The 21,156-nt window shown below is 40.9% G+C and overlaps 1 protein-coding gene across 1 annotated transcript in view; it reads right to left on the bottom strand.

Moving 5' to 3' along the window:
- Positions 1 to 11: 11 nt before the first annotated feature.
- LOC120311312 (IQ motif and SEC7 domain-containing protein 2-like) overlaps positions 12 to 21,156 on the bottom strand; it is a gene marked incomplete at its 3' end in the record, with an annotated part of 158,238 nt that continues 137,093 nt past the window's right edge. The window contains exons 4-12 of the mRNA XM_039350662.1: positions 15,864 to 16,143; positions 14,594 to 14,992; positions 11,317 to 12,194; positions 7,765 to 7,926; positions 6,781 to 6,903; positions 4,607 to 4,773; positions 1,144 to 1,283; positions 906 to 1,031; positions 12 to 111 (exon numbers count right to left, since the gene is read on the bottom strand). Of these exons, the coding sequence (XP_039206596.1) occupies positions 12 to 111; positions 906 to 1,031; positions 1,144 to 1,283; positions 4,607 to 4,773; positions 6,781 to 6,903; positions 7,765 to 7,926; positions 11,317 to 12,194; positions 14,594 to 14,992; positions 15,864 to 16,143 (2,375 nt within the window). The remainder of the gene's footprint in view (positions 112 to 905; positions 1,032 to 1,143; positions 1,284 to 4,606; positions 4,774 to 6,780; positions 6,904 to 7,764; positions 7,927 to 11,316; positions 12,195 to 14,593; positions 14,993 to 15,863; positions 16,144 to 21,156) is intronic.

The raw sequence follows: 21,156 nt of genomic DNA on the forward strand, positions 1-21,156 counted from the left end.
GGGACACTCACAGGAATTCTGAAAGAGCTGTAGCTGCATCTCAACAAGTGGGAAGCTCTGGCGGAAACTGTAGGTCACAAGGATCTTCTTCTTTTGGAAAATCTTTGTCACCTAAATGGAGGAGAGAGAACCATGAGTCAACCGCCATGCTTCATTTCCTAATCTACAACTCACTGAAAAAATAACGTATACATTTATGTAATACTAAAGATATAAAACGGAATCTCTTTTCATATGGCTGGACGCAATTGACTCTAGCAACTTTTTAAAGAAAGTGCCACATGAGTCAGTCCAGTATTTTCATCTCACATTAGTCATAAACTGTACAAAATGAGTGTCTAATTCATCACAGGTTTTCACAGCAAACTGGGATGTAGCTGCATGGTGGAAGCTCTCGTTGATATCCCTCTCAGACACAGCTTTGAAATTCTAACTTTTAAATTGCTTTTTAAAAAACAATAATTTTACAACACTATGATGGCACTACCAGTCAAACGCCTTTCAAATGGGCATAAATTTTTAAAATTTCGTTTATATGTCTATCTTTTCTTCTTAAAAGGCCTCTTTCCTTCCCAGTAAGCAGTTTTACCAGAAAGCCCATTTTCATTATTCTAATCCATCAGTCTATCTCCAGCATTGAAATACTCTCAGTATTTCCTCTGTGACGTTGGCTCAACTAGATAGGCAAAAGAGAAAAAGAGATCCAGGATGTGGCAAGCCGGCAAATGGCCCAATTTGATAGAAACAGAGCCTGTCTAGGCCCCTTTGCTTCTCAACAACGCCCATCTTGTTCCAAGCCTTTCATCACCTGGGTTTTTCAAAACTTTTGCATGAGAAGACAGAAACTTTCCCAACTCTATCTCTTCCCAAAGAAGCTGAATTCCCTCACCCCCCCTTGACCTTACCACTAAGAGGTCATTGAAGAGGAAGACTTCCCTTTGGTGCAGGCCAAGCCTCTGGGGCCGGTTGGGATCGGGGACCTCATACAGCTGGCAACAGCACACCAGGCGCCTATGGGGCAGAGAGAGAACCTGGTGGGATAGAGAGGAAGAACATGCTGGGAACAGATCTGGAAAATAAGTGCTTGGGAAAGCTCTCTTTGCAAACCACAGTCGACCATCCCTGAAGACAGCTTCCACTCACCGGCTTTTTGCCCACAATCATGCGCTCAACTGCCTGGACCTGAGAAACGTGATCATCATTGGTGCGCAGTTCTCGGCTCTGTATCCGCTGGTAAATCCCTACCAAGAGGTCACGGGGAATATCCTCCCCATTATCAACCCCTGGCAAAGAAACCAAGAGGGGGAGTCAACAGAGAACAGAAAGGCCACATTTAGTCTGCCTAATAATACCGTAACCACATAGCATACTATTGTATGTTTTAGGCCTTGTAGGCCAGTCACAGCCTTATGCTTCAGTGTAATTTAAAAAATGAATTTTTGCAAGAAATTCATTCAGATCTCTGGCAAGATTTTATTTCACAGGTCCCTGGCAGCATATCATTAGGGAGGGAGAGGGGAAAAAAGGGAAGGGGAGCAACAAGTGCCACAAAGAGAAAATGAAAATGAATGACCTATGTAATAAGTGGTGACTTTGTTCTTGCACCATTTATCTCAAACCTGTCCTTTGCCACCACATGGCCCCCATAGATTGCATACTGACAAAAAAGCATTTTTCACACGCAAAAAATTGTTCAAAATAAACCCATATATCATTTTCAAAGCCTGCAACAGCCCTGAAAGTTAGGCTAGTACAATTCCCATATTGGGAACTGTGAGAATATATACTGCCACCAAACAGCCTACAGTAAAATAACAATAAATAGCTGCTTTGGAATTGCATCCAAGGCGCCTATGACTATTGATTCTTTCTTTGCTTTCTTTGTTCTATTTCTATTTGCAGGTCTTTGCATTTTGTGATTTTTCTCCCCAGTTCCTTCTCCTAATCTGTCTCCAGTTACTGCCACATCTACTATCTACACTTTTTTGTCTTTCTTATCGACAATGGTTAAGTCTGGGGTGTTATGGGGCAGGTCTGTTTGAAGTCTAAAGTTCAAGAGTATTGTAGCTTCTTCACTTTCTATTATTTTCACTATTTTATGGTCCATCAGTTCCTGCTTGCAAGCAAATAGTATTTCTTGCAGATATTCCAGTGCACCATTGCTGCTGCTTTCTCATGCTGTTGTTTATAGTCAGTTCTGTGTGTTACATTTTAAATTTACTGACAAAGAATTAAAGGGAGACTAGTATAGCTATTTCGAACTATTTAGTTCTCATCAGCTAGCAATTTCGAGCTATTTAGCTCTCATACTAGTCTCCCTTTAATTCTTTGTCAGTAAATTTAAAATTTAACACATAGTCTGTCGCAGAATGCGAGTGCCTGTGAAGGCTCCTAGATTGGGGCTAAAAGGCAAAAGCGGAAGCAGTATAGTCCATCCCATATTTGGGTAGACCAGGTTGCCCTGATAGATCTGTCTCACCGGAAAACACTTCAGTTCTATCTGCTCTTCTTGCAACGGCTAACTCTTAAACATTATTGGCATTGACAAAATCACCACCAGTCAATTGCAAAAGACAGTTTCTCTTGAAATAGCTTACATCCTTTGATGATACCTTTTATACCATCAAACAACATCTGCCTATCTCAGGTCCTTGGGAAGGATTCGATAGGTGGATAAAAGTGCCAGATCCAGTGTAAACATCTGGTTGACCATGCCACCAGACATAATAATCATAATCCTATCCAATTCAGCCCTGGGCAACATTTGTTCATAATCCAGAAAATTCTAGGTCCTAAACATTCCCCAGAAACATGATCTGGGCAACTTTTTCTATTATGGAAAACAGAGGTCTGTCAACCGAAGCTGTTCTTCAGTCCACAATATTCTGGCTATTATGTTTAATCCAAATTGATCTTCATTAAAAAAATCATTTAAAAAGCATTTGATCAAAACAATATCAATTTCTATTTTGAAATAAATCATACCATTGAGTTCAGGTTGTACTTCCTTACCATTTTAATTGAAACTGGTAGTAGCTTTGCTCATGGTAATGAGTTACATATAATCATACAGTGTGACAGCTGGAAGGAACCTTATAAATCATCCACTACTGCTGACCATCCAGCTCTTTAAAAACTTGCAGCAGGACACCACTGTTCCAGATAGAATATTCAGCTGCTTAACATTTCTTACCATTAGGAAATTCTTCCAAATATTCAGCCTAATCTTTTTTTTTAAAATAACAAAAGTCAGTGTTTGTTCTATCTCCAGTTTCAACAGACGGCTAATCATTTCTATTTTTCACTGGACAGTCTTCTCTTTGGAAGCTAAACATGACTGTAACTGGTTTTTTTTTCCATTCCTTAGTTTCCAGAGACCTTATTGTCCTGATAATTCTCCTTGCTTCACCTTCTTCATGTCCTTTTCAAAACACAGTGGCCGGAATTGAACACCGTACTCCTAATGCGGAGTAATCAATGCAGAGCACAAAGGTATGATTACATCCCACAGTCTGGATGCAATGCTGCCTAAGATTGTATCAGTCATTTGAACTGCTGCATCGTTGCTGGCTTATACTCAATTGGGGGTCCACTAGGACCCTTAGACCTTCTCATATACATTGCCCTCAAGCAGGTTCTCTTCAATCTTGTATCTCTGCATCTGAATTTTCCTACACAGATGAACAACTTAGATTTGTTCCAATATTCAAGCCTTCTGAAATATTTTTGAACCACAATTTTGCTTTTTAAGGTGTTAGCTATTTCCCCTAGCTTGAAGTCATCTGCAAATTTATTATAATAATTTGCTTTTTATATATTTTTATTTTCTTGTTTTTTCATAGTTCATTATTGCTGAGTCACCTCTAAAGAAAAAGGAGAGGCAATGTTTAAGATGACACCTTACTATTTTCATACCCAAAGCTTTGAGTAGCTTGTATTAAAGTATTGACAAATTATGTCTAGGTATTATAAATTTTGGACCAAAACAAGCAGAAGTCTGGAATGCGCAATCTCTTTCTTGCCATGTAATTAATTTCTTATTATCTTAATCATTTGCAATAATTAATGGCACTGAAGTCATGTCTCCAAAATTGCTGCAACCTTTTCTTGCATCTCTCTAGCTTCTGAGATTTTACCAAACTTGCTCACAAACTTGCAAGTATGTATTCTCAGCTTTGAGAACAAGGAAGAAATTGCTGGGTTTAAGGCCCAAGGTTCAAGCCTTCTGAAATAATTTCAAATCATGATTTTGTTCCTTAAGATATTACTCCTTAAGATATTACTCCTCCCACCAACTTGATGTCATCTGCAAAAATGATATAACAATTTGCTTATTCTTTACTTTTATTTATTATTTTTTCATAGTCCAGTATTGTTGAGTCACCTCTAAAGAAAAGAAAACTAAAAACTTTCAGAAACCAAATGGTGCATTCACCAGTTCACCATTTTCTGAGCTCCCACAGAATTACACATAAGTACAGACTGAAGAGAGCAGTGAATGACATATATTCTGCATGGGAATCAAAAGAAAAGCAAAGAAGCAACAGCAGCAAAGATGTTGGGAATTCCAGAGACTTTTTTTTAAAAAAAGAGGATTCTTACTTACCCCGCAGGTTTTTGATGAAGTCATCCAGCTTCATCTTCCTCTCTGCTTTGACACTGGGGCTATACATGTCAGTGTTGAGAAGGATGATGGCAAAAGCTAAGATGAAGATGGTGTCAGGGTTCCGAAACTGGCGCACCAATGGGGCATTGCATACACAGTAGCGCTGGCTGGAAGAAATCGGGTTGAGGTTATGACAAAGAAGCAAACAATTCAGATGGAAACGCACTTCTCAGTTCTCATGAACGGTACATTGGGCTCAAGCCATAGCCCACCATTAAAAAATATTGGTCATAGATACTATTTGAATATCTAAATAAACCTTTAGCCATGAATTTGCAGGTAATATATAAATATATGGGCATATTAACCTATTTATCAGTTTTAAGATATAAAATCAATTTTTGTAATGCTAATCGACTGAAAATTTAGATCATGAATCTTTTGATTAATCTGATTAATACAGCCTTACCAACTGATTCATGTATTAATATATTCAAATATTAATTGGTAATTTGTTAAATTTATATGCCACCCATCTCAGGGAAACTATGAGTGGCTGAAACAATGCTGAAACACCAGTGCCTGGTAAACCATGCAACCATTAGTTAGAAATGAATACTGACTATCTATGAGGTGAAGGAAAATGGAGATTACTAACAACAGACTTGTAACAAATTGTGCTTTTATATCTGCAGCATTTTGATTTAACTTAACCAGGAATTCCAGAGTCACTCCAAAACCTGACTTCATACTTTCCACCGAAGAAGGGAATTCTAGCAATATTTTAAAAAGGGGGAGATTTTGTGAAGGTGTTTCACTAAGTGTGAATGCCAGGCAAGTAAGACAAATGAGGAGGGAGGGACTGATCCATAGAGAGGAAGCTCATATTCTCAAGGCTGCTCCCAGTATTTAGGGAGTTAAGCTCCATTTCTGAACATGCTTTCCCATGTGAACTACACCTCATTATTCTGTCCAATTCTCTTGATCTCTGCTTCTTAAAATAAATTCTCCAGTCCTGCAATTATTTCATAAAAGTGCAGCTGGTGGTAGCAAAAGAAATAAGACATGCTATGGTATTCTTAAAGACTAAGTTCTTCACCTTAAGCCTGACAAATTACTTCACTTATTCAAGATGATTGGCTGAAAATCTTATCACACGCTGGCCTGTGGTGCATTGTATTTCTCTACAATGGAAAAAAGACTGCTGTTTTTTGTTTTTTTTTACCGTGAGCATCCTTTCAGTGTGAGAGTAGATGGTTTTGTCAGGCTCATACATTCGCATTCTACTCTGATAAATGGACTGAGTGGATGAGACTGATGCCAATAGATACAGGCAGACAGGCAGACATATTAAACATATCACAACATGTTTTATACACTGTGGAAATAAGCCTGCACACCTAGGAGACTTGTGTCTATAAAACCTATGCACAAGAATCAATACACCAATATTCCCTTTCATTATTAGCAAACCAACATCTTCAGCCAGCCTGATATTAGAAAGAACCAATTAGCTGAATATACCAGCAGGCTAGCAGAAGCTCAACAAGAAATCTACAAGAATGATAGCTGAAGAACAAAATTTGATCCAAGGTATTGGAATTACAACTTCCACTGATCATATCCAGCATCATAAATGTTTGCTAAGTAGGACAAAGGACACAAATGACTAAACATACATGATGATATTAAGCAAACAATATAAATTAGGGAGTTGCATCAGACATTGGGACACAAAAACATAATCATAGCATTTACATCAGGGGTTCCCAACCGGGGGTGCTCACACTCCCTGGGGGTGCTCAACAATATTCCAGGGGGTAAGAAAATGTGGGTTTTCAAAATTATAGTGTATATGCATAATTTGTTGCTGTTGTTTTGATCTTTTGTAAGGGGTGCAAGAATATATCAGAAGCGTTCTAGGGATGTGGAGTATAGAAAAGGTTGGAAGCCACTGATTTACACGATGCCACCATCACATGTGCTAACTTGAGGATATGATTTGCTGCACAAGTTGCTGTCAAGCATGGTCATAGACAATACAAATTCACAGGGATTTTTGGACAAAGCCATACATTTCTATTGCCTGTGGTCTGTTTTCTAGACTAATCTCTCCTCTCATACTTCCAAATGCTAAAGGAAACTGTGGAAAGATGGTTCCATCTTCAACATACCTGAAGGCCTCAATGAGACGCTCCACCTTCTGGGCCTCACCTTGCACCCGAATGTGTGACTGGAACTTTCTCAGGGCATCATCCAGGTCCATGCTGGAGAAGTCCATCTCATCTACAACACAGCTATGAAGCAGAAAAATACAGGGAAGGAAAAGAGACACATTGGTTCAGTACAAATAAGGTTGAGCACCGGGAGACCATGAGCTCTTATCCCACCTCAGACACAAAATGAGTTGTGTGACCTTGAGCTAGTCACTCTCTCAGCCCTAGGAAGGAGGCAATGACACACCACTTCCAAAAAACCCTGCCAAGAAACCTATAGGGACTTGTCCAGGTAGTCACCAGGTGTCTACAATGATTTGAAGGCATGTATGCACACACACACACACACACACACACACACACACACACACACACACACACGTATAAGGATATTCCTTCCTTTGTCCATCTTCATTTCCAAGTCCATATACTTCCTTTAAAATGCTCATATAAACAGTAAGGCTTACTTTGAAGAAACTCTTAGAAATCCCTTCACAATTTTTAAAAGCAGTTTGTAGGATAAGAAAGAAAATAATGGATCACTTTATTTAACCATTTCTCTCAGCACAAAATGCACTACATCCCAAATTAGTAGCTGATTCTTCTAGAGACCATTCAGAAAGAGAAATTCCGCAAGCATGATTACTTCTTTGATGATGTTTAAATTGTTGCTTTCTTGTAAAATTTGTTCATTTCTCTCTTCCAACAGACATCTTTTAAAAATATCTAAGAATAAGTAATATGTCTTCTTTTCTAAAGGCCAATATTTTATCTAATCTAAAGTCATTCTCTACAAAAGTTCTCTTGTCTTCAATAGCATGAAAACAGCAAGTTAATATTAAAAACAAGCAAGTTATAGCTTTACATAAGGCTTAGGGTCCAGGTGGACTGTACGAAGCAAAATTGTGACAATGGGAAGGAAAAATGTGTAGATCTCCTTACTCAAGTACATCTCGGTTGAACTGCTTCTGCCGGTTGCCAAGAAATTCTCCAATCATCTGCCGGCTCAGCCCCTTCCGCTCCAGGATAAATCGGGCCACGCCCACCGGCGTATCCGACAAGAAGCCTCTCTCAATTAAATACTGGATCCCCTTTTCTGGTTTCCTGCCAGTGGGATGAGAAGAATTCATGTATTCATACTTGCCTGAAATTGCTTTTGTCCCAAACCCATTTTCCTTCCATCTCCTTTATTAGAGAAGAAACACTGACCCTTTTCCAAATAAGCTTCTGTTTCCAAAAAAACACTATAACTTTGTCTCTACTGTATATTAAAATTCTAGATATTCACTATGAAAGTATCCTGAATGCCCAGCCTGATATAGTTTTGTATCATTTATCTGGGAGAATAAGAAAGCTAGTGAAAGCGTCCTTAGTTATGGAATGTTAGTTATATTTATTGCAGTTTGCTAAACATTATAGAGAGTTAATGAGTTTTCGTTCATTTTGATCCCTTCCCTGAATTCCATCGGTCACATTACCAGATCCAAGACTGAATTAGATTTATAATAATAATAATAATAATAATAATAAAGTTGGAAGGGACCTTGGAGGTCATCGAGTCCAACCCCCTGCTCAGGCAGGAAACCCTACACCATTTCGGACAAATGGCTATCCAGTCTCTTCTTAAAAACTTCAAGTGTTGGAGCATTCGCTGCTTCTGGAGGCAGGTTGTTCCACTGGTTAATTGTTCTAACTGTCAGGAAGTTTCTCCTTAGTTCTAGGTTGCTTCTCTCCTTGAATTAAGGAGATTATGAAATGAGATTATGCAGAACCAGATATTCCTCCTTTAAAGCAGCTACAGAAAGCCCCACCAAGCTGACATATGAGGTTTCATTGCCATAGTTGGCAACAGATTGATGAGCCTTCAGGTGTGCTTACTTACACATGGTATAAGAAAGAGCTGGGGAGAAGATGTAGGTGAGGTGGGAATTAAGCCATCCCATTTACACCTACTGCCTTCCAGATGCTGCTGCTAGCCAGAGGGCTGGAGAAGATGGGATCTAAAATCCAGAATCTATGAAAGTAACCTCCACACTGACTTCGGTCAAAGAGAAGAGTATTAATATTTCAAATAAATGGACTGTTCAGATGGCTTGCTAGATAAATTATATTTTTTTAGTATAATTAATGATGTCACTTGAGAAAGTAGGGCCATTCTTTAAACCCCCTTTTCCACTTGGGGTGAGAGATTGGTTTTCTAAAGCCTTAAATAATAAGGAAGGAAAGATTATAAGGCTGAACATTGCCATTTACCACTGAATATTCACAGTATGATCCTATACGTAGAAAAGGGGGGGAGGCTTGGAAAAAATGGAATGGGGGGGCAAGTTGTTCAGCCATGCTTGTGATCTGATATCTCGAAGCCTCAGTAACTTAGCTGATAAGGAGCAGTGAAGGCCTCAGAAGGCAGAAATATTCAACATCTTTTTAAAGTCTGTTCTTCCGGAAGTCTATTCTGCCACCAACCGAGCTCCCTTACAGCCACAAGATGTCAGCATCACCCTTTTCATTCTCTGTTTCTCCAAAACACATGCTTGAGATTTTTGAAAAGAGGTCAGTGGTTGGGGAGGGGGAGGGGGCAGGGGCAGACAAGGAATTTCTGTATCCACAAGAAATTAAGTGGAAAGCAGTCAAGCGCCACCAAGCCATACCTTACCAGATTCTTTTTTCTGATTGCCCAGAATGTAATAGTTTAAGGGACAAGTATGAGGCATTAAATTAAAGGTGCTCCAGGGATTGCATGTCCCACTTGGTGCTGTTAAAACCTTAGGACTCCAAAACAGAGAACATAATTCTCTGAGCTGAGAAGAGATAAGCAACAGGAGGCAGTGAGCTTAGACTTGTGGGCATGAGCAGCTTTTGCTCACGATTACAGGTTTTAGAGCAGAGAACTTCCTCACAGACTGTTGTCCTCATCTATTAATCTGTGTTTAAGTCTCGGGGAGGTTTAGATTTCCTGCCTTAGGTACCAAAAGGCCCTATCATGGACCAGACTAATTCCTCAATTGCCAGATTGAAGGATGCACACAGAAATAAATGCTCAAGGATCGCCTCCAGGAGGAAGGGCACAGAGATTTCCTATCCTGGCACATTGCCCCAGGCTTCAATGTGAGTCATGATTCCAGCTGGTTAATGTGATGTGACAGCGGGCTTCCCAGCCCCCAAGAGCCTGCTTCCTGCCAGTGATAAAGATGCTGTCTGGCTCAACAGCAATTAAAGCTCTAAGGACCAGAGGTAGCTAAAACCTAAGCCTTCCACCATCACTTTTGCTTTGACCTAAAGACCTGATAGACACTGTAGGAAGCAGCCACTCAAATGGAATAGCTGGGGAAAAGCAACAGGGGCACAGAAAGGTATTAGGTGAGGTCTCCACCTTCAGACTGGCAATGGTCCTGTCCTTTAAAAAGATGAAACTCTCCCCTTATCATTTATCTTACACCATCAGGCTGGAAAAAAATTCATTTGCTTAAGTTTGGTATAGCAGAGCCCATGTTGTTGTTGTTTTATTAAGGTAGCAAAAGGTAGCAGTAGAAATAGGTAAAAAGGAGATAATGCTATATATTTAGGATTGAAATCTCATGTTTCAAAATTTGGGGATGAGAGAAGGAAAGGGAATCAGATTTTTGGAAAGCACAATTCCAAGTAAAATCCAGTTGCTAAAATAACCATCCTTCAGGTTGTCTACTGGGTGTCTCTAGGAAAACCTTCAGAAATAGAAGGCTGCATGCGTGAAGATTAAGAATTGTTGCCCAACATATATATATATACATACTGTGGGTATCCATGTTTTTAAAACTCCATAAAATATTCAATTTTTGACCAGCAGAAATCCTTCTATAATGTGACCTGTTTATTTCTTGTAGACCATATTTCATTCAGACGATGCCCAGACCATTAAATTCTGCTCCTTATGTGTTATTTATATACTCCATTGGTGATCCAGACTATACAAAGAAAAGAGTCTTCCCATACTGCCTATCTTTTGGAGAGCAATTTGGAAGTTACAATAGGCAGAAGGATCTCAGTCAAATGGCTTTGCTTCAAAGAGAAGGCCACAGCAATTCTGTAAGACAGTTGGACACGGGGATATACCCAATGCATCCTTGGTGATAAAGACTGGGCTTGTACCAGGGAGATCCAAATTCAAGTCGCCCCTTGACCCCTGAGCTCACTGGCCAGCCATTCTTTTTCATTATAATCTAATCCACAGGAGATGAAATTAGCTACAGGTACAGCATGTCACTTGGAGCTCTCTGAGAAAAGATGACAGATGTTAAGTAGCAAAAAAAACAAAAGTGAAAAAAACACTCAAAGCTGACATAGCACTTCTGTCCTCAAGTCAAAGAGCTACTCAAAGTCATCCCCCCGCCCTGCCCATGCTAAATCCAGCTGGATCTCTGTAAGCCAGACCAGCCCTGGAGCCTAACACAGCCTTCTGCTGAACATGCTTAAACTACTGTTTTCCTCATAGCGCTCTGCCCACACCAGTCATACTTGTTGAAAAGGTTGAGGCCGATTCGGTACTGGCGGCGCTGCACCACGTCATTGTTGAAGGCAGGAGAGTCCCAGCTATGCCGCGTCTCACGCTGGTAGGTCTGCTTGCAGGGCCCGACAGTTGTTGTGGTGGCTGGGGCAGGTGGTGGCGGGTCACGCAGGCTGTCCCGTGAGGAGGATCCTGAGCTGCAGTTGATGGTCTCGTTGGAGTTGGTGGTGCTGTTGAGGCTGTCGTTGTCGCCATCTGAGTTGTCCGGCGGAGGAGGCGGAGGCAGGCGGCCTGGGGCCTGAGGAGGTGGGATGGGCAAAGGTGGAGGAGGCTGGCTTTGCTCGGGATGATAATGGCGGTGTGGGTGTGGGGAGCGGGCAGGCCCGCCAGGATGTTTGAGGGTGCCATGGGGGCTGCAGCCATCTTGCTCATACATGAGCCCCCGACTGAGTGAACCCCGATCAGAACGGTCGCTCAGATCCACTGAGCTGTCACTGGGAGGCTCAATTGTGAGCAAGGGCAGGTGAGCGCCCCGAAGGCGGTAGTCCCGGCATTCCATGCAAGGTGTGCTGCGCCGGCTCCCACCCCCATTCTCCCGGTTGTCCTCCCGCTGGGGCACCCCCCAGTACTCCGGCCGTGGGGGTGGTGGGAGGGGCACTCCCGGAGCAGGCTCTGGGGGCTCAGTGCTGGGGGGGCGCTCCAGAGAGAGGGGTGACGTGAGAGCGCCTTCGTCCAGATAGAGTGTGACATCACTGAATGAAGTGGCAGCACTGTCACCCTGCTGCTCCTTGGATTCACTTTTTTCCAAAGTGGGGCCACCAGGTCCTCCCTCCTGGCCAAGTGGGTGGCAGTTTAAAGCTTCATCAATCGATTCTGCCAAGGACTTCACCTATGGAGAGGCAGAAAAGGAGGTCAGCCAGGGCAGATTCTCTTTGACACTGTAATGGTGCGGGAGACTGGAGGAAGAGCCACAGACTGGACAACAGTCAGATAAGATGCAGATTAGTTTGCAGAAGGAATGGGGACATGGAAAATGTCTCAGAGGGGAACCTCCCTAATTTCTCTGACTGTAAAAAAAAAAGGGGGGGGGGGAACAATGGGCTTTCAGATTTGCAAGAGTCTATTAATGTAACCTTATCCTAAGGATAGATCTAATACTTTGGGGTGTGCTTCTTAACTGGACTACCTCGCAAGGCTGACAGGGGCTCAGTACATACTGTGAGAAAGAAGTGGGAAAAAACAATTCTCTACTGATTAAATCAATCCTGTACCTTATTTTAATTAATGAACTCCCATTTGAATAATCTTTTATGAAACATATGGTACTGCAACAGTGAGAAGACAAGTAAGTTACCAATGCAGAATGCAGAATTGTTATAGTATCAAGCTCATTATAGTATTGATGTACTGAAATGAAATCTGTGAACACAAGTGATCCAAAGCATGATTTATAGGCAAGATGCAGTTAATAGTTTTATTCACACTAAGTTTCTTCAGTACTGCTGTGATATTGTTTTTCTTCCATTAACTGGGAAAACATAGGATTCCATACAAGGTTTTCATATAATCTCTCCTATTTGCAAGGACTTTTGTTTGACATTTCCTTCAGTGCTATTGGGGGTGGGTGGGTGGGAGTCATCTGCAGTGCAATGTCAACTCGTGCTGTTGCTTTCCATGAGTAAGTCTGGGACACAGAATGGCAACCCAAGAGAAAGAAGCTAATGTTTCATTGCCATCGGTTGCAAGATTCAGCATAATACGATGAAGTGAGAATGGAAATATTTTCCATTCAGATATTCAAAAACCCCAAAGACACCTATGAATTTACCTGAACTTACTTATTTGGTACACAGTATTTCAGGCTTCAGAACAGTCTATGACTTGGAGTGAGTAGAGATTGCTTCCAGATCAGTAAGTACCATAAAGTAGTTGTTACACATTATATGAGAAGTCATTTTGAGGGAGAAGTATTAGGCCCATTATCATCTCTTTGTTGTCGTGTCAGAAAAATTGTCCATCTTGTTACTCATTTGCCAAGGCTAAAAATCAGTGCTTTTTAAATGAGACTCAAGAGGCTGTTTTCTGTGCCAAGGAATCCCTAGATGCAAAACTCAGACAACCCCTGGATATAACTCTTCCCTGCCATTTAATGGTCATCCGAGTTTTTGCAACCCAAACATGGTACAAAAAGCTCTGGGAGTATCTAATCCTGGGCAGAGCATGAAGAGGTTCTAACATGGTGAAACAGCAGAAACTAACATAAATGGTATTAAAAGGAACTCGGATTGTTAACCAGTCTATAAACATAATTTTAATAACACTAAAGTATGTTAATTATTTGATGCTGAACTTGATTGGTTATCCCTGTACTTTTGCATTCCACAACAGAAATACGCCATTAATTCTCTGAGGAGTATCTACTGTGTATGAATTAGTTGCGGTTCCTAGGAAGAGTCAGTAAAATAGAATTTCAGAGTAGAGGTGAAATTCCAACGAGGGATTTGCTAAGTCATGATCCATTTTTTATAGCTTGTCTCGGTATATACAGAACAATTATTCTTGCTGCTAATAAGAGGGTGAAACTTTGCGGCTAAGAATTATGATTGTAACATATTCAAAACCAACAAACCAGTGAGCCTTGGCGTTGTACTCATTAGTTTTCCAACATTTCTTTCCATTTTTTTTTCCTGAAAGAGGCTTACAAAGTAAAAACCACTACAACTGAAAACTCAAGTAATATCAAGGCAAAAATCAAGAAATGTTTCAGCTTCCAATGCAATCCCAAATGGGATTATCTTTTCTAAAACGGCTCATCCTGATTAGGGGCAGAAGATTTGTGAGGACACAAGGTTCCCTTTGCTTGCCCTGTGGGGTTATAAGCAAATGAATTCTTGCTGCTTTGCCTGGGGGGGGAGGGAAGATGTGGGTGAAGTGAGCTGCAAAAACAAATGAAAACATCAGCTTTGCCAGCTTCAACTGAGCCTACTTTGAAGTGGAAACCTGGACCGTGATGAAATAGAGCAGTTTTGCCCATCCTCTGCCTCTCTTCTATGTAGATGAAGCAGAGCCTAGTTGCAGCATAAGGAAAAGGCCCTTCAGGCCAAACATGAGACTCACAGGCTGGGGGTCCCCTTCTATGCATTGGCTTAGTTCAGGGGGCAGCAGAAGATACTTTGATAGCAGAGAAACAATGAGGTTTTGGGAAGGTCTGAAGAAGCATCAATGAAGCTGGAGAAGACAAAAAGGTCTCATTTGGGCAAAGAGTTTTAGAGTTTCAGGGAAAACTACCTGCTTGGAGAAGGAATCCTCCAGCTCCGTGATGTCATTGCAGAAGCCTCCAGAAGAGGAATGCAGGGAGACACCGTCCAAGCCAGCCCGGCAGGAGCCACCGTAGGGAAGGCCATGATCCAGCAGGTGAGGTCGAGCAGTAGCCATGGAGCCCTCATCCAGAGAGGCAGGTTTGCCTTCAAAGTAAGGGGCATTCTGGGCCTTGTCATATTCCTCAAACGAATATTGCATCCGCATGTTGGACAGGATGATGCGCCGTGACATACGGCTCTCTGATGCCGAACTTCTTAGACGCTCAAACTTTTTGTTCATGCGGTACTGGCGAAAGGCTGTTTGAATTGTACGAGCTGCCCGCCGGCTCAAGAAATAGCCCCCATACTTCCGCTCCAGCATCTCCACCTATGATGGGTATCAATAGGCAGAAGGGATTCGGAAAAGACAAGAAGGAGATGAGTGAGGAGAATAGGAAAATCGGAACATGAAGCTAAGAACAAGCCAAACAGCCAAAAAAGCTGGGATCTGAGCAAGATATCACGCAGGATTTTCTCAGAGCAAAAGGAGCCACAAGATATTGTCAATTTCCTCCAAAGAAATACATGAAGCAAGCTCAATCCAAAGCAGCCTATTGGTGTAGGGATGGCTCTTGAGTATTATGTCTTCAGGTCCTCAGGCACAGGCTTTCCCTCACTTGTTTTTTAACTGGAGGTGCTGGGGATTGACCTACAGCAGTGTTTCTCAACCTTGGCAACCTATTATATATTATGATGCATAATATTATATGTTAATACTAGAGCATGTGTTTTGCACATGGAAGGTTTGTAGGTCAGTGCTTCTCAACCTTGGTAACTTTAAGCTGTCTGGACTTCAACTTGTTGGCTGAGGAATTCTGGGAGTTGAAGTCCAGACATTTTGAAGTTGCCAAAAATGAAAAACATTGACCTGCAGAATTCTTCATGTGAAAAGCATATGCTCTAGTATTAAGCACTCTTTCTTAGGGTTTCTGCCTCTGTCTGCCCTTCCAATTTACAGATATTGGATCTTTAATCTTTTAAAGGCTTTTGTGGGACCATGTTTTCCTATTTCATAGATAGTTCCCACATTGACTGAATCTACAAAATCCTTTACTGCAGCCTTCAGACAACTCCCAAAATGCCCCACATTAATGCTGACTCACTGGACTTCAAGCAAGCCACAGGATCTTATTCCTGCACATCAGGAACCCCAGAAGCAAGGGTGCTCTCAAAGCTCAGCACAATCTATGACCAGATACCTTTTTGTCCTGAAGATCCGTTGAGAGCTCATAGCTGTCTGATAGTGCTGATCGTTTACTATCCTCCTCTTCCTGCTTCCTCAGCGCCACGCTGGCTGGCTGTAGCCGAGCTCGCTGGGCCCACGGAAGACCTGGTGACGGAGCGTGACAGACAGAAGAGGAAGATGGCACTAAATCATAGTGCTCAACCTTGGTCACCTCAGGGATACATCGGTATGGCTGACTGCCCACACTATCCACTATAGTTCCTGCCTCGCTTCCTGGAGGGTCTCCTTCCACACTGCAAGAAAGAGAAAAAAGGCTACATGAATGTGAATGAACAAAGGTTTTTTTTAAAAAATCATAGAGATCAAGAGTGTACCAACACCGTTTTGAACTCAGAACACTCCTCATAATGCTTGAAACCAGCCATTTTGCACTTGCAAGCAGTCACTTTCTTCTCAGAATGGCGGCTCCATGGAACATTTTGCACTCCCTTAGCAGCAATCCATCAATACTGTACTTTTGTACTATTTACTGTACCTTTCTCTCACATTATAGACCAATTCAGCCATGGAGAACTACAATTAATCTGTTGCACAAATTCTTTCATTGAACAAATTTCACAAATCCCTACTACAGATAGTCCTTACTTACTGACTGCCTCCTTCGCTGACTGTTCCAAGTTATGACGGCACTGAAAAAGTAGGCTTACAATCAATCTCGAAAATTGTAGCATTCCAGCAATCATGTGATTGTGGTCTGGCTGCTTTGCAATTGGAATATATTTATGATCACTGCAGTGTCTTTTGGGTCATTAAGCACAACATCCTATGATCACTATTTGTGACTTTCACTGCCAGGTTCCGACAAGAAAAGTCAGTGGGGAAGCCAGCAGGAAGTCGCAAGTTATGGTCATATGATGTTGTGCTTAATGATATGTGGTGCTTCAATTAATGACCACAGCAGAACAGATGCTCTAAGTCCAGCGTGGTCACATATTTCACTTAGCAACTGCATTGCTTAGCAATGGATCTGTCAGTCCCAATTGTGATCAGTAAGTGAGGACTGCCTGTGATCACAATAATTCTAGATTAATTTTTTCTCAGCAACATTTTGTTCTTATTCTCCTGAAGTAAGAAATAGACCCTGAAGCTTCTATTAGCATGTATTTCCTGAATGTAGAACAGGAGATGGGGGTGGGGGAGGCTGATAGATCAGAGGAATAATATGAAGGTAAGGGTTAAACCTTGATATAATCCACTCCAACTGTTTTGCGTTTGTTTTTCTTTTTTAGGAGAAGCAATTCTTTGTGCCCTGTAAAACTCCTACTGGAATAGTCATCTATACTTGTGAAAATCCAGAGGATGTTCCTTGCTTCTTTCAGCCACACCAGCTTGCCTGGGTTCTTCCAGGAGGACATTTCCTATCTATGAAAACTACTCTGTCATCTTTCGATCAGAAGGGAACTTTTGTAAAATAGAAAATTTCACGAGAGTTGCAAGTGGATGACAATATAGCTGACCAAAGACAAAAGGAATTCTATCCAACACATGCACATCAGCTGTCTGCGTCAAATAACATATGCAGCAAATCACACTGCAAACTCTGCTCCTTTTGTAGTGTGCCATGACATCACATACATATACATTGAGAAGCAGAACTTATAGTGATGGAAAACAGTATTTGATCCCCTGCTGATTTTGTACATTTGTCCACCGACAAAGAAATGATCAGTCTATAGTTTTAATGGTTGTTGTTAATTGCGAAGTCATGTCCGACCCATCGTGACCCCATGGACAATTTTAATGGTAGGTTTATTTTAACAGTGAGAGGCAGAATAACAACAAAAAAATCCAGAAAAACTCATTTCAAAAAAAGTTATAAATTGATTTGAATTTTAATGAGTGAAATAAGTATTTGATCCCCTATCAATCAGCAAGATTTCTGGCTCCCAGGTGTCTTTTATACAGGTAACAAGCTGAGATTAGGAGCATTCTCTTAAAGGGAACCTCCTTCTCTCAGCCAGGGCATTGAAAATGGGTCATGGATGGGTATTCTGGCATGGCAATAACCCAAAACACACAGTCAAGGCAACAAAAGAGTGGCTTAAGAAGAAGCACATTAAGGTTCTGGAGTGGCATAGCCAGTCTTCAGACCTTAGCCCCATAGAAAATCTGTGGAGGGAGCTGAAGGTTCAAGCTGACAAATGTCAGCTTCGAAACCTTTATGACCTGGAGAGGATCTGCAAAGAGGAGTGGGACAAAATCCTTCCTGAGATGTGTGCAAACCTGGTGGTCAGCTACAAGAAACATCTGACCTCTATGATTGCGAACAAGGGTTTTGCCACTAAGTAAGTATTAAGTCATGTTTTGCGAAGGGGTCAAATACTTATTTCACTCATTAAAATGCAAATCAATTTGTAACTTTTTTGAAATGCATTTTTCTGGATTTTTTTGTGTTATTCTGTCTCTCACCGTTAAAATAAACTTACCATTAAAATTATAGACTATAATTTCTTTGTCAGTGGGCAAATATACAAAATTAGCAGGGATCAAATATTTTTCCCCTCACTGTATGAATTATGAAGAACATTTCATCATTTTGACGCAAACTCTGGATTCATCTGGAGATCTTGGAATGCACCAAGAGGGAACCAAGTTGGAGAAGGCTGCTCCGTTCAGCTATTGCATCATAACTTTGACAAGTCCAGACTCCCCTGAACAGATGCATTCTTAAGCACAATAAGCATGTATGTTGTACACATCTGTTTTAGATAACAGTATCGGGTCTAATAAAATCAAATATACATTTCTAAAACTTCAGCACAGCTTAAAATTCACAAAGACAAACAAAGCTCACTTGGCATGTTTGTAAATAAAATACATTGGTGCCAAGGGAACTCTGGGCAAGATGGTTGCCAGGGACAACCAGTTATCTGGCAAGGGATGAATTCTGACAGGATGTGAACGTGAAATGTGGGGTTTCCTGCATGCAGGGGTCCAGACAGACCTAGACATGGCACTGGATATTTGCCAACAGCCTCATTTGCTAGTCTCTGGGAAACTCTCAAAAGCAAATGACTGAGACTGAGCTTTTACTGCCTAGAAAACTGATAGATCACAAGTTATTAAGGCCTGCTTCCAGTTTACCAAACCAGGAAGAAATACTCACTCCGTTGGGCAGGAGAAATTTACACTAGAATCACGCCCATCCCTCACTGTAACTTCACTCACCACCCAAATGTGTTCTCTCATCATCATCATCCCTAAGGAATGCAACTCCAAGTAGGAAAAATGTTCCTCAACATCCCTAACAGTCACATATGCAAGATGGGCAGCTGTGCAAACTGAATAAACAAATATATTCTAGAAAATTACAGTGTTGGCTGTGCCCCACAGGGGGTAGATTAGTGGTAGCCAAATAATCTGGTTTGCCATTCCTAAGGGATATTTTTTTGTATTTTTTATTAGACATTACATTTATTAACTACCATTAAAAAGAAGGAATAAAAGTATTATTGTCAGAACAAATTGGACTAAATAGGTCAGAGGACTGATCCAGTAAAATATAGATAAAAAGGAATAAAAGGAATTTAACCTGTGGAGGTTACAGTTTTCCAGTACATCATAAATCAGCTGTAAATAACTGATCATATTAAATCACATTCACATTCTAAAATAAAAATTAATACCAATAACAATGATCAATGCAGTATAACTTACCAAGTAAATTATAAGCTATAATAAAGTTCAATCCATATTACTAAGAGTCTGTTCTGATTTAAATAAACTTGTAAAACTGAATTATATAGGCCATATACATAGAGAAATGTACATTTTGGATGTGGTGGAATTCCCTAAATTAAATTGTAGTTTAGGAATGGTTTCCAGTTGAGTTGAATTCCATGTCAGATTTACAAAGTTATTACAGACATCAAAGCTTACTCCCACAGCTTGGTTAGCCATTTTTCCACAGAGGGTATCAAATATCCTTTTCAGTAAAAAGCTTATAGTATCTTTGTTATAGTTAGCATTTACAGAGATAATTCAGTAAAATTACTTTGAAAGAATATATGTTTAGCCAGAATATTGAAAGTTGAAATGGAAATTGAACTTTAGTTTTTTATGCTCTTCCCACCTCCTTGAATGGCCAAAGGCCAAAGGCTAAGTTGTTCTTCATTCCAACTGATGCAGTGGTGGGATTCAGCTGGTTCGCACCATTTCGGCAGAACCAGTAGCTAATTTTTTGTTGCCCAGGCCCAGAATGGACTTCTGGAACCGGCATCCACACAGAGAACCAGTTATTCACATATTTGAATCCCACCACTGAACTGATGCACAATAAAAGGAGTGTAAGCAATTCTACTTTGCCATGAAACTTACACCTGCCAAAATCCCCAATTCTTCATAAGAATTATACAGCCAGTGAAGAATCCCTATCTTTTCTTTTCCCTTTTGCACATTCATTCTACTTCTAAAAGCTCTTAAAAAGCTGAGTTCTTCTGCTTAAAAGTATAGTACTGGAACTTTATCCTCATTGGACTAAAGTGTTTTTTCTACTTTTAGCCCAACAATACCTTGGTTCTCCTATACAGAACTTTCAGACAATATACGAGAGTGTAGATTCTTCTCAGATTGAGATGATGGCCTGTAGAGGGCTCTGGACAGGAGACATTGTTGGGGTAAATTCAGCCAACTCGATTAGATGTCTACCTAATCTACGTCATTCCTCTACATTCCAATCTACCAATCTTAACAATGTCTAAAATAGACCACTCAAAGAAACTGTCTTTACTAGCCACAATATAATGCCTCTTTCTCTGTTTACGCTTGTGTCGTGTGTTCACATACGCTTTTCCTGGTCTGGTCTGGCTTCTACTCTAAAAACTTATTGCAGCTTTACCAGCACTACAGGTATGAGACTCTGGAAGGCTCCAGACTGGAGAAGGTTGACTTATTTAAAAAAGGTTATTTAGCAACCAACAACATAAACCCATGCAATGACTTTTCTGGTCTGAAATACCTAGAAACTTAATCATTCATAGCACTTCCAAGTCACTAAAGCAGTGGTTCTCAACCTTTTTAATGCTGCGACCCCCAACCGGTCGTAAGTCGAGGACTACTCAACCGGTCGTAAGTCGAGGACTACTCAACTGGTGCAGCACCGTTTGCAGAATGGGACTTTTGGCGGGCTCAGCAGGGCAGAGACAGCCTGGACAATTCCTATTGGTTTTTGAAAGCCAATAGAATTAGACTCTATTCAAGAGAGTCTATTCTATTGGCTTTCAAAAGCCAATAGAATAAAAGGGAGT

This window comes from Crotalus tigris, unplaced genomic scaffold, assembly GCF_016545835.1.
Source record: "Crotalus tigris isolate CLP2741 ecotype Arizona unplaced genomic scaffold, ASM1654583v1 scf7180000018343.506757, whole genome shotgun sequence".
NCBI lineage: Eukaryota > Metazoa > Chordata > Lepidosauria > Squamata > Viperidae > Crotalus > Crotalus tigris.